Below are 14,244 nucleotides of genomic sequence, written 5' to 3'. Positions count from 1 at the left end.
TGTGGCCTGGGCCTTATACAATCACAAACAAGCTGGCGAAACCCCAGCGCATTTGGTCGTGTCGTTAATTAAAAATCGAATATTGTTATAAATGAGCGAGGGGCCTAGTGGTCAGGCAACACTGGCACGCTCGCTAGCCATGACGTAACAAACCGTTTGCTCAGTGAGCTTCTTCACAGTCTGCAGTGCGGAGGGCGATCGTGTTTGATGATCAGCAGCGCTTGGAATCGAGTTGTTTCAGCGTTATCCAACGTACAACTGGAAGTTAATGACTTTCAGTGGTTTAAGCAATGCCACCGTGCCGCCCATGCTGCACTGTGGGGTGCCACAGCGTACAAAGCAGGGAGGGTACTGCGTCATTATTTAGGTTCCCTATAGGGCCCGCCAAACGCGACGCTTGGGAGATAAACGTGCGCAAGAAAGAGTGGTGTGCACGTGACGCGCCTGTTCAGTGTTCGGTGCACTTCATTGCAGACAGCTACAATGATAACCAGCGTCTTCTCGGCGAGTTTGGTGTCCCAGTGAAAAAGCGAGGCCGCGGCCGGACGCTGTGCCGACCTTCTTTTCCCACCGTTCCGTCCTCCAAGCTAAGCGTCGGGGTACTTTTGAAGAGCGTCAAAGGAAAGAAGTAAGAACCAGTTGCCATTAGCACTAACGTTGGCATCTGCTTGGTTGTTTGTTTGTTTGTTTACATAGAGAAATGGCACGTACTCACTTTCGGTGATTGGCCAAAAAGTGCAATGTTGAGACTTTTAAAATTTATATAGATAAGCTATGAAATTAAAAACCAAATATAAAGAAATGAAATGGCAACAATACGTAAAATATTCAGTTTACCTACAAGTAATGTGCTTTTGAGATGTATTCCAGACTGCGGTATTACCCAGATGGGAACAATTTTGAAAACTTAGATGTTAACTCAATGACAAGATGAATATATAAAATACCTGATTAAAATTATACTCGCTGAGTAGCTATAAAGAAATTACAAATGGCATCAAAGGCATCCCTGGGCAGTGTCCTAAGCCTGACGCACCGAAGCTTTAAACATATTCCTCCGATAAGGTGAAGCCTAATTTTGCGAAAGGAGTAATTGGAAGTCGAGTTCTTCGCCCTGTCTTCGGCGCTTTCTTCGTCACTAGAGCTGGTGGCGATGGAGTCGAAATCAAAATGCGCAGCGTACACGACGTCATTGCCAATTCTTCCGCTCATTAATCATTGCCCGAATTGTGAGCCGATGACGGTGCCGACCACATGGTGATGGTACCGGTGCTACTTCGCAACACTTGCGGACCACGCAGCAAGCAACACTCGCAACACAGCGAACGTAGTGACCATGTGCCGAAGGTGCTGATTGGTAGCAGGTGACGCCACTTCCCCCAATGGTTTGTGACGTCACGCGTGCCAAGGCAAAATGGCGGTCACCGTTGGTAGGCGGAGTTTCCAGCCGAAGACTTCTACGGCTTATTTTGGACTGAAATAATTCCTCACAGTCCGGTTTTCACACGTGTGCAAGCATGTTGGACTCTGCATACCTTCGTTTTTTTTTTGCCGAAAATCGCCAATTGTTGGGTGACCATGTCATGACCCCTTTAGGGGGGTGACAACGAGAGCATATAAACTAAGCGGCTAGATAGATAGATGCATAGATACGCTCAAAGTTGCTGAAGTTTGCTAAGAAATGTTACGCATTTAAAAATATATATCTCTTAACAATAGAAGTGACAAGTGTTTATTCAAAGTAGCAGTCTACTTCAAGTAACAATAGGACTTCTCTCCCAGGTTTTAGCACACCTGTTTGTATCTACAACAGTGAGGAAAATATCCTCCCACAGACACCAGCGTACAGCTTGAGTACACACTACGGTGGGGCAGCTCCAAACCACACCTGTGAACAAAACAAACATTAAACAATTGTTCAATGGGACACAAGCATGCCAGTTTCTTCAATAAAAGCAATATAGGTTGTAGCTTAGCAAGTTGGATTACGATACTTTCTAATCAGTGTTTGATGGCATGTTTCCGAAAATCCCTAAATAAATTCACTTAAACGATAAAAAATCTCTGGATCAAGTTCAGAATTGAATCTTTTTCTACGAGGACCACATTGTTGCGTTCCTTTCATTGCGAGCGACCACTGTTAATTATTGTGCATTGGCGAATTTTCATAAACTATTCAGGCTATAGTGAAACCGGAGCACAGCCAGCACATTTTTTCCTTACGCATTAGCTTGCAAGTGTCGTAAAACCATTATTTACCAACATAGCGCCACGCGTGTGAAAGACGCGATAGCTATTTTATAACGCTAAGGCCACTTTAGTTAAAAATGCACCGCAACTAACATCTTTGCACTCGTTGTAGGAAGTGGTAACGTCGTTGGTCTGATCTGCTAAGCTACGGGAGTTTCACTCAGAGGCACATCAATATCTGTTGCACTGGCGAAGTCAATTAACTTTCACCGCCTAGTAAAAATTAGGGAAGTAGATCTTGGAACAACTCAAAGCGGTTACGTGCTCTGGGCAGAGAAGACTGATATTTTTTAATTAAGTTGAAAGATCTTATTTGAAAGAGTCTCGGCGAGTAGAAGAAGTTTCTTGTGATCGAAACGCTGGCTTTCAAGCAGTGCGGGTGCTATTTGGACCCCTGGTCATCTTTCTCCTACAATTCTTCTTCTGCTTCTACAACAAAACATCCCTAGAGCTCTACTCGAGCCGCTGACTGCACTATTTGACCACGGTCATCTCCCAAGACGAGCACAACAACACGGCTTCATCCACCCCACCTGCATCTGTGGGCATGTCTTCTTGTACTGTCACCATCCCGAAAATAGTTCCCCAATGTTCTCCGGCAGTTGCAGTGAATGTAACGTAGAAAAGTAGTGGTTGGTTACACATGTTGTCAAAGTATTAAACTATGCGGATGATTTCTTGGTTGCTCTAGAGTGTAATCTTTCTCTGTTCCTCTCGATATCGGTCCAAACGATAGGCGTGTTTGAAGATTGTGTAGCGTAGCGCTAGTGGCGGCCAGCCATCGAGAACAAGAGATGAGGAGTGCCGGTGGCTCGTCGCGCGCGGTGCCGAAAATGTTCTTTGCTTCCGGCTGGCTGTACGCCACGGCCGCCGCTCTACTTGAGCACAACTCGCTTCCCGTACGTCTCTTCCTTTTTACTAAACCAGCGACGACGGCATGTCTAGGTCGGACGCCGTCCCATAGCTTACAGTTGCTTGAAGCCTCTTGCGCTGACACATCAAATGCCCGAGAATGACATTGTACGCTTTTTGGATTTAAGACAATTTTTAGCTCACAGCATATTCGTTGGTGCTACGAACCACGCGTGCTGAAACCGTTGCTTCGAATTTTTCATGAGCAATTGTGTGGAGCTTCTCGGCTGAATTTTGCCGCGGACATCGGTGGCGGCGTCACTAACTCTATGTATATGTATATATATATATATATATATATATATATATATATATATATATATATATATATATATATATATATATATATATATATATATATATGTGTGTGTGTGTGTGTGTGTGTGTGTGTGTGTGTGTGTGTGTGTGTGTGTGTGTGTCTCCGGTGAAAGGAATCAAACTTGTTACCTCAGAATTGAGAGTTCGAGGTGGTAACTGCTGACCTATGGGGAAGCACCTCCTTTAACGTTCAAATGCAAAGCTATTTATATCTACCACTTAACACTGGTGGCTGGAATCTCGGGGGGAACTATTGTGTTTTCAGCATTACTAGCAAGATGGCGCAATTAGTGCACGTCACCACATCGTCACAACACCGCCGTGCGCACTCTTATCACCCACGCTTATTTGGCGCTGCGGAGAGAATGGGGGTGGACGCTAAATCTGGCGCCCTTACCTTGCGATGGGGACGACCATGCGTCTTGGCTGGCCTTGGGTTTTCAGTGGAACACTTCTGTTGCTGTTACTGGGCGCCCAAAGGTCATGGCAAACGTTGCAGAGTCTCCGGCGCAAAGGGTGCGCTTTTCAGACATAGCCAAATAACAACTGATTGATCGATATGTGGGGTTTAACGTCCCAAAACCACCATATGATTATGAGAAACGCCGTAGAGGGGGGGCTCCGAAAATTTCGACCACCTGGAGTTTTTAAAGTGCACCCCGATTTGAGCACACAGGCCAGCGAAATAACAACTGAGACGCCTATTCACGTTCATCGGTACCTGTGAGTACGTTTCGTGCGTGATTTGTGTGCGAGAAACTTGGGGCATGTTTCGATCTGCTTGCCATTCTGCGCGCGACCTTCCAAATAGGTGCTTTCACGTTGATTGTTTCACCTTTGCGGCAAAGCTGCGATTTTTTTTTCTTCCGCGCACAGCAGCTAGTAAAACGAGGCATAGCACGGACCTGACTGAAGAGTGCCTTGAACAGGTCGTGCTTTCACAATATCGTGCGAGCTTAAATGCTCAAGTGTCCCGGCTTATGGCTTCGGGTTTTCTTGAGGTATTTATATTACTTGTCGCTGAGTCTGTCCTGCGGATAATTAAGGCAAATCAGAAACAAGGACAGGATCCGAGCAACACGGATACAGATCATGATAGGATAACTGTTGTTCCCTACAAACACCAGATATCTGAGAGGCTCAAGAAAATCAGAAAACGTGTTGGTGTTCGTGTGCTGTTCTTCGCACCGCTCAAAATAATCAGTCTCACCAAATTGACAAATCTCTGAAGGAGCAGTCTACAAATGAATGTAACTCTAAACACAGGACAATGGAATGCGTTGCTGGGGGCCTGTTAGTCATGACACGACACATCGTTTGCTGCAGCACGCGACAGATAATTAATTACAGGCCCCTCATTATCAATCAGTTTCAGTTTCGGTTTAGGAGAGTTCGAAAAACTGGGTGCAACTGTTGCCACCTAGCGTGTGCAGCTCTTGACCACGTCAATACACAGAACTGTGACGCACTTCTACACTTGTACACGGTTCGCATCAAAAATTACCTTGGAATAGGAAACGGGACTGGAGTGTCGCCAAACACAAAAATTTCAAAGCGAGTGCCACGGCCACGCCCTCGCAACCAGCCGACGAAAAATATAGACTTCGGAAACTAACGCAACTAAAGAAAAATTATGACTATGACGTCACCATATCCTCTTTTGTTGACCGCAGCGTGGTGACGCGAGGGACGAAGGGGGTCACCTCGGGGTCACCTCCGAGGGTGTCTATAGCGCTATGGAGTCGGTCACTCACGCAAAGTACAAAATTATTTTAAAATACCTTCCAAGCTATATTCGCTGTTGATATCTCGCAGATGATATACGAATGTTCTCGAGAATCGACCCCGCAGGCTATCTCGGCCCCAAAATTTTGTGTCACTACCCCTTTAGCATAACGCCTCCTTCACTTCAAGAAGGCCTATTAACAGAAAACGCTCTAAATGAAGGAAATTTGACCACATCTGTATCATTTTTAAACCAAGTTTATCTTATCCTAAGTACAGCGGAAGAGATACTAATAGTAGCCAAAAGACCAACCATTTAATTTTCTTTGTTCTTAACTGGTTGTGCGTTAACGTGCACGCAAACAAAGACAAAGAACTAGATGGCGTTAGTGGTTTTCACAGCATTGTCACGAATTTATTTCGGGATCGCTCGCGAAAGATGGCCTTGAGAGAGAGACGCGGGAGAAGGGCGTGGCAGGGCAAACACACTTTGTGATAGAAAACGGACAAAAACAATACACAGAATTTGTGTTACAGCACTCAACAGCTCAATAACACTCAACTGCAAAACATATCATAACAGCCATTAATTTATTATTCTTCACTAACCATTCGCGTACATAGGCGAACCAAAACTGACGGTGGCTCAGTGCCAATTCATAGCTAGCCCTAGCTGCTAGACCAAAGCCAAAACGGCGTCAACTGTGGGATGTTCTTACGGCTTGTCGCGTCGCAATTTGTCGCCCCTTGCTCTGCCGATAGTGCGTCGAGGCCTGTCGTCAATGTATTCGCCAAGTTCCTACCGTCATCGTCTTCTTTCGCCGAATTAGCCACTCGACTTCATTGCCAGTTGGTTTCGGATTTCGTCGTATACTCCGGCTCGGTTAGGCTACGCCAAACTCGTCAATGGCGTCTTGAGTGTGGAGCGGGCAGAATAAGTTATGTCTCGAAACGGAGGTGATATACTCCACACAGGCATTGCGACAGGTTGCGAAAAGTCCGGGCAGCCTCACTCGATCATTACAATATCGACGTCTACTCCTCCGAACCTCTTCGCTGACAGCCATGAGAAATCCTCCAATTTCAAAGACTAAGTAGGCGATCTGAAGCTCATCCTCATCCTAACCTAAACAGGAGACTAGTGCGGGACCGGCGTCGCCTGCAAACAAACACTTTTTCCCATTTACACAGGTTACAAAACACTTACCCTCAGAGATGCAACAACACATCTCCGTGGTGCTGAGCAATGCCGAATTTGGAGCACATTACATATCAGTGCACACAACGTCTGGAGGCTGCCACCTGACCTGTGTTGAATGGCGATTCCCTGAATTGGTCGTGGGAAGTGCGTATCACGGAACTAGAAATCGGATACACACTGGGGACCCTTGACCAGGCCCGGATAGCCGCTGTAGCCAGTGGGGCCTTGGAAGCGGAGCACCACTCACCATAACCATATAAACTAGCCTCAATATCAATAAATGTTCCTTCTTCTACTTCTTCTTCGCCGACTTCTCAGAGCCTGGTGGTGTTACTGCTTCCGTCGCGACAGCGACGGTTGTTTCCCACGTCTTTGCAGCTCAGCGTCCCAAGAACCCGTCCTAGCTCATCCTCTGGAATTTCAAATGCGAATGCATTTCTTATTCGGGTTTCGCCAAACATCCGGCGTTGTCTGCGGCATCCGTGGTGCCGCTCTCATTCTCAACTCTCACTCCCTCTCCGATAGCAACAGCTGCGGGCGCGTGCGCTTGATCTCACCCCTGGCAACTGAAGCATGTGGTGCGAGAGAGTGTAGGAGAGGGTAGATGCAGTGCTTTGCCCCTCCTCTCGCCGTTCACTCTCTCTCCTCCCTGCGCCCAAATTTCTTGTCCGCTCGCGCCTCATTCTCCACCGTTCGCTGGCTGGGCGCCTTCTCAAGAACATTCCGAGATATGTGCTCGAGGCGCCGCTGTGAAACGCCAACGCCAAGCCGAGAACTGTTTTGTTCCCTTTATGGTGTTTATTAACCGCGCATGCTAGCAACTAGAGCTAGAAGCACCACGTTTCTTGCAGCGCTATTCAGTGCACAGTGCAAGAAAAAAAAATAACATTATTTTCTAATGCTGGGTTTTCAAGTGCTAAACATTGTTATAGACGCTATGCAGTGCATCCGCATTTCTTCACAACTTCCTTCGAGAAGGCGGTGAATTTTTTTCTTCGCAGCTCAGGTCACATGCCATGAGCCTTTATCCAACCAATGTGTTGCGTCTACGTGGCTGGTGTGCGTGCCCTCGGGTGACTCATCTCCTCGTGCACCGTTACCCTGCTACCGCGTGCGGCACGCGCTTCGTGCATCTCCTTTACTCATTGTAACAGGTAAACAGCGCGAAAAAACGAGGACATAGAAAGAGAAAGACACAAGACAAGCGCAGTCTTTCAACTGAAAAATTTAATTAAAAAACATCATTATCGTCATCATGCTGTTTACCTCTTACAATGAATTGTTACCAACTTTTCCAGTTTTCAATACTACTCTCATTCACTCGTCCCAAGCATATGCACGGAGTGAACGATGACGAGAGGGTCGAAGCGTTCATCCATCCCGTGCGTTCATTCATCCACCCGTCCATCCTCCCGTACAACCGTCCGTACATCCGTCCGTGCTTCTGTCCATTCATTCACGCATACGTCTGCCCGTCTGTCTCATCATGCTTCCGTCCGTCCATTGGTCTACCCGTCCATCCATCCGTCTGTGCTTCCGTCCTCTTCATCCGTGCCTCCGTGCTTCAGTTCATCCATCCATGTGTCCATGCTTCTGTCCGTCCATCTTTCTGTCCATCCGTGCTTTCATCCTTACACCCGTCCGTCCGTCCAGACGTCAGTGCTTCGGTACGCTCGTTCTTGATTTTGACCATCCATCCGTCAGTTCATTCGTGCTTCTGTCTGTCCACCCATCGTTCATCCGTGCCTCTGTCTGTCCGTCTATCCGGACGTATGGACGAATGGACAGATGAACAGAGGCACTGATGGACACACGAACAGATGGCAGCAAGAACAAACGCACGGAAGGACAGACGGGCGCACAGACAGACCGACAGACGCTTCGCCCCCCTTACCTTCCTTGACTCCATGAATATGCTGGTTTTTTATTGTCGCGCTCTTTATTTTTCTACTTTCCGTTAACTTGGCTTTTTATTTACTTTTTTTGAGCGCACGTGCATAAAAATTGGGCAGATGCTATGTATTTTTGTTTTTTTCTTTCTTGTTTTGTCTTTTTCTGCTTGTTTTGGCATGTGGCATAATGCCACCTGCATGTGATGAGTTGAAAGCAAGAGTGGATCTCGCCCTAAAAGAGAAAAAAAGATCACGTGCTTCTTTTTCGCTCGAAAACCAGCCGCGACAGATGCAATTTTCAAGAGCTGGCTACATCCTGGTTAACTAAAAAGCCCTTGTACTTCTGGAGTCTCATGACGATATTTAATTTCTCAGACAATGGTCATGCCGCAAAGCTCTTTATTCGCATTCAAGCCAGATCCACTGTACTCAGACTAAAGCGGTGATATTGAGTACTTCTAACACTACGCTCGACCGACAATTCTACGACTACAAGAGACGAGTTAGTCTCTGGGCTTAAAAACTATCCCTCGCTTCGTCGGCTTAGCGTCGAACAATCGCAAGTTGCGGCACACCTTCTCTCATCGTGACTATTTTCTCCTATGATCTAGTGACGAATCCCTGCTTCAGACACCTGCCCTTGTTCCAGGATGGTGTGGAATGTTCCAGTTAAGATTCCTTTGTCCCTACGTAATAAATAAACAAGTTTTGTCATCATACCCTTGAGTACGCCCACTCTGGGGCAGACGCCTCGCCCATAATTCTCCAATCAACCCAGTGTTCTGCTTTTTACTGCCACGTTATACGTGCGAACTGTTTGAAGTCACCAACCCACCAAACAATCTGTGTCACTTTCGCGCGTTCGAGAATCTGATCAGTTGAACTTCATGTCCAGCGCCTATTCTGCCTATAGGTGCTACTTGCCCAGCGCATGGTCATTTCTTCTTGATTTCAATTGTGATAGTCTTTACCCCGGTTTGTTCGCTTATCCACTCAGCTCTTTTCTTGACTCTTTGGTTTACACCTAGTATTTTCCTTGGCACGGCTCACTGCGTCGTTATCAATTTAAGCTGAACTCTCTTTGAAGGCCTCCAGGCTTTTTCTCCGTAGATAAGCACCAGCAGAATGCAGCTTTTATATACCTTCCTCGTGAGAGTTAGTGTTAGATGACCAGTCATTATAAGACAATGCTTGCCGAATTTGATCCACCATGTTCCTATTCTTCTAGTTATTTCAGTCTCATGATTTATTTCCGCGGTCAGTACCTGTACTAAATTAGATATATTTCTTTACAACTTTCAGCGTCTCTCCACCTATCGCAAAGTGCTGTTGTCTGTCGAGACATCACTTTAGATTTATTCATAGTAATTTCCTGACCCTCTCTTCCACTTTTCGCGTCCAGTTCAGTAATCATGAGCTGTAACTTGTGGCCTAATTTTCTCATCAGAACAATATCACCAGCGAATTGCAGGTTACTAAGATACTCTACATTAACTGTTATCCTAAACTCTTCCAATCTACGGCCCTGAAAACCACCCTGAAAATCTGAAAACCTGGAAAGCCTAAACATATTGGGCCCTGAATCAGCAAACATTCCTTATTAACTATTGTATCACCCCCGTTGGCGTTTCCAACGACCGTCTCTGCCGTTATTTGGAGATAATCCCCGTTTCCACACTAAAACCTTCCTTTCGAAGTCTCTCGCAAGTCTAAGTCCCGGCCAGACTGGCCGCTTCGTCACCCTGGAAAATTAGTGTGAGCAGTAATTTGGTTCATCATCTTCTCAATTGTAAGTACTCACCATCTCCGCTTTGTCCTGAGGAGAGGGTCTCTTGCTCGATTGTGAATGAATAAGCTGCTGCCACTTCCAATAATAAAAAAGTAGTGCACCCTTTCTGTTTTTACGTTTGCTCTATCCTTCTTTCTTTAGGATTAAGTATCACATGAAAAAGCTAAAGTTTTATATCGAAAATTCTTGGCCAATCCTGCTGAGTGGCAAAGTGCCATAGGGGAAGCATCATCATTATTATCTTCCTAGTTGCTGTGTACCTACCAAGGAGTACTTAAAAAATATTGCGGAAGTGGAAGCTCCCGCAATGCCTTGCCAGCAGAAGTGAAGCCATTTTTTACCACTGCCAAGATGGTAGAAACATGCTCTTTTCTGATAGTGCCCACTTAAAAATCAAGTGACTTTGATATGCAAGTGCAAATTCTACAATAATTTCATATTAAAAGACGGTTGTTCCCGACGAGATAACACACAAAAACGAGTATGAGTGACTTCATTTCCCAAGTACTTTGCCTCCAATTGGAAGCTCACTGAGGAAGTCTAGTAACACTAAGACGATCTCGGAGCACTATGTGACCCGAAAAAGTTCCCACATTAAACTCGTTGAGCGTGCGAGGGAAACGCTTCGTTCTTAATCGCTGAATGGTGATACTTTATCATGCCTCTAGTAAAACGGCCACCGCAGCCGCCATTTTCCAGAGGCGCGGCTTCACTCGTAGGCTATGAATTCCACTCCAGCGTTTTTTTAATCATCCTTGGTACCTACTAATTGAGTTGCGTCAACGAGATAAGCAATGTTTCGAGACTACCATCATAGGTACGCAAATTCATGCCGTTCAAATTCGTGTCCTCGATGAGCTGCAGGTTACATTCAATGTAAAAGTTGGCGTTTGAGGAGCACGTTACAACTTATTCGAGTAAATAATCACAATTACTTGAACGAACAACTTAGCTCTGAATAACATCAAGTGCTTGCAGCCAATCATTTTCGTCTTCAGCCTGATACTCAGCAATAACTTTTGAGTCGTGGACTGTCTACAAATTTTTTACATCTGCGCATGTTCTTGCATTAAAGTACGGTTAAAGCACGCATTTCATAAAAGAGGTGCTTCATATTCTCGGGAGTATATATTTCAGTCAATAAATTTTCGTACAAGTTCAAGCATCTACTGTAAGCAGCACAAAAAGAGTATTGCTTACTTCGTTACATCCATTGTCCCGTTGGGGAGACACCACCAGAATTCACAAGGATCTTTGAGCGCCTCGTGAAAACTTGCATTATACGTGGTTCCATTGTAGTGGCAAGGAACTAGAAAGAAGCAAAAGAAGTGTCGTTACTTCAAACAGGCCCTTTATAGAAATGTGGCTGGAAGAATGTGTCCCTGTACGTTTGTGCGTAACTCATTTTCAGTATATTTTGCATTGAAAAATTGTTAAAACCTCCTTATAAAAAAATTCAACAGGAGTACAACAGGGACAAAGTCATATTTTATACCCAAGTTTTAGTACCTGCATTCATAAGAAATAAATATATTAAGAGGTAATTTCAGTTTGCTAAAAGTGGTAACAGAATTACCAATTAGGTATAGACATACAATACGCTCAAACTTGACCACTATACCAATCGTAACATATAATTGCTGCATTATTCACCACATGTATTACTACATATGTGTAAGCTTTATTTATTTATGTATATGTTTTGCATACACAGATTCACAAGGTTAAAGAGGAAAGAGGGAGAAGCAAGCTGACACTGCCACCTGGAGGGGAGCACCCCTGCTCACTCTTTCGGGAGAGGTGAAAAAACAGAGAAAACAAAGATAAAAAAGAGGGGCGAAAGAGGAAAGAAGAAAAGGAAGTAAAGAAAAATGAAGACTGGGAGTGGTATAAATTAAAATAATAAAAAAATTAAAACTCTGACTAAACACTGTTGGTAAGGTCCGCAGAGGTCCCTTGTGTCAATCTCTGCGAAATGAACATCAGATCGTATGTACAATGACGCTTTCGAAGCATTTCGTGGATGCGTGGTGTTTGTACACTGGAAAGATCCACACGCTATCACCGTGCATCGGGCATTGCTGTGAACGCCTACGTAACCCGGAAGTCTGAGCTAATCATTTCTTACATTGGTTTTTCGGAGAGCTGTAACACCCTGCGGATTCTTCTTTGCAAGAAGCCTAAGAACGAGGTCACCATGGCACAGTCATCAAGACCTGACGTTCTATTGCATCCCATAGGAACCGGGCTCGCGAATGGGTGTTCATGATGCTTTCAGTGAAGACTGTCGAGATGCGGAACGAGAGCCTCGAAAAGCTGTTGTGCGGCTAAAGCTGCCGGCGTTTGACGATTGGCTGTGAGGGATGTGACGACGTTAACAAGCATCTTAAGCATGTTGACATGTGAGGAATTGTCGTTGGCTGGAGCCATTTCGGGCACCCTGTTTACCCTATTTTCTACTGCAGACATCTGCAGTTTACAGAATTTTCATTCGAAAGACAGCTGGATCCGATGTTTTCTGAGGAGTGATCTTTGAGGAGGTTGTGTCCAACAGCTTTGATAGAAGCACTGGTCACAATGTTACCGAAATGCTGAAATTGCGTCTCCCTTCATCGCTTCGACTTACTCTCACTGTACTATTCTTCAGACGTGCAGGTGCATCTTCAGTTGAGCCAACTCCAGCCACTTGATGGGTATTATGGCTAGGCATCCTTTTCTCGTGACGCCATCTTTTTAGCTTTCTCTTTCAGAACCTTCCTCTTTTTCTTTAGCTTGGGACACTCTTTTTCCGTTGCCAAGTGTTCACCATTATATTAGGGCAGCGAGATGTCGCACTGCCACAAAATTTCATGTAGTGATCTGCATAAGACTTAGCACAGACCACATGTGCAGAAAACCTGTAGATGTCCCATTTTGAGACATTTGCGGCAATGTAGATGCTTTGGTATGAAAGGTTGGATTGGGTAACATACTAGTCCGGCCTTTATGCGACTAGGTAGCTTTCACACCCGACAAGAATCTTCACACAATTGAAGAGTGAAATCTTCGAGCGTTGAAGACTGCACGGTGGCGTGCAAATGATCATACTTTTCAAAACGTTGTCTGAAAGTTCTAGGTCTACATCTGATATAACACCAGCTGCTACATTAGCCCACAGTGGAGCGAAAGCGTACACGTTGACGTTGCATAGCTTAGATAGACTTGGCAGGGTTATCACCATCTTCTCACCCGTTGTGCCTACGACAATATTATTTTTCCTGGGATTTACTCGAACTTCATGAATCAAACGAAAAGAAGTTTAAAAAAAAATTCAAGAATCTTCTGCTTGCAGACAGCATTCAGGCTCACACTGACGTCGACGGGCATATAAGCATATAAGCAACTGTCGTAGTCACTGTGCTGTTGTATATTACGGTGTCTTCACTTGAGGACGGTGCCGCCGACTTCCCTCTTGGCCATCGATGCTTAGTATTTAGAAAGGCATCCGAGTTTTTCGACCTAGCATCAGACTCGGAATCCGTAGCTTCTAAAGCAACTGAAGAGCTGAGCCACGCTTCCTTGCCGTCGGAGGTCTACCCCTGCCGCTAGGTAGGTCCACCATCTCCTCCATAACGAGCCTTGCAGGGAGGGAGGGGAAGTCCCCAGTAGATCAGTGATCTTGAGGACAGGTATAAGTAGTGCAGGCTGCCGACGATGCACGATGACACACAAAAAATAGAAAATTCATCAGCCAAGTACACTAACAATCGAGCGATAAAACTTCGTCTCTTCACGTGTACATATGATGTCACACACACACACACACACACGCACGCACGCACGCACGCACATATATATAAATATATATATATATATATATATATATATATATATATATAAGTTCACAGACGAAGCAGCTGGGCCGCACTACTACAACGCCACATCGAATTGAAACAACTGAGATATTTATCGTACACCGCCGACCCTACCACGTGTACCAAGACCCTACCACGCCGACCCTACCAGCTGAAAGAAAAATTATAGCGGACAACGTTGCTGACATGCTTAAACGGGAAGTCAGCCGTCCCTGGTCTAGTCCTTCGTCGTCTCCTATTGTTTTGGTCCGTAAAAAAGATGACTATGTGCGTTTTTGTATGGACTACCAAGTGTCAATAAGA

At 45.3% G+C, this 14,244-nt stretch overlaps 1 protein-coding gene across 4 annotated transcripts in view; it reads right to left on the bottom strand.

Annotated features, from left to right (window-relative positions):
• Window positions 1-1,707: 1,707 nt before the first annotated feature.
• The window catches only part of LOC119179952 (uncharacterized), a 96,088-nt gene continuing 83,551 nt past the window's right edge, over window positions 1,708-14,244 (bottom strand). For 2 of the 4 annotated variants that reach the window (XM_075869084.1, XM_075869085.1), the window contains exons 10-11: window positions 11,288-11,396; window positions 8,378-8,530 (exon numbers count right to left, since the gene is read on the bottom strand). In XM_075869084.1, the coding sequence (XP_075725199.1) occupies window positions 8,422-8,530; window positions 11,288-11,396 (218 nt within the window). In that variant the 3' untranslated portion in view covers window positions 8,378-8,421. Of the gene's footprint in view, window positions 1,889-8,374; window positions 8,531-11,287; window positions 11,397-14,244 lie in introns of those variants that run through there. The other 2 variants (XM_075869086.1, XM_075869087.1) reach the window with 2 other exon arrangements.

Source organism: Rhipicephalus microplus, chromosome 7 (genome assembly GCF_043290135.1).
Source record: "Rhipicephalus microplus isolate Deutch F79 chromosome 7, USDA_Rmic, whole genome shotgun sequence".
In the NCBI taxonomy this organism is placed as follows: domain Eukaryota; kingdom Metazoa; phylum Arthropoda; class Arachnida; order Ixodida; family Ixodidae; genus Rhipicephalus; species Rhipicephalus microplus.
The sequence above is the reverse complement of the archived record's forward strand: the minus strand, read 5'-3'. Positions and strand labels throughout refer to the sequence as shown.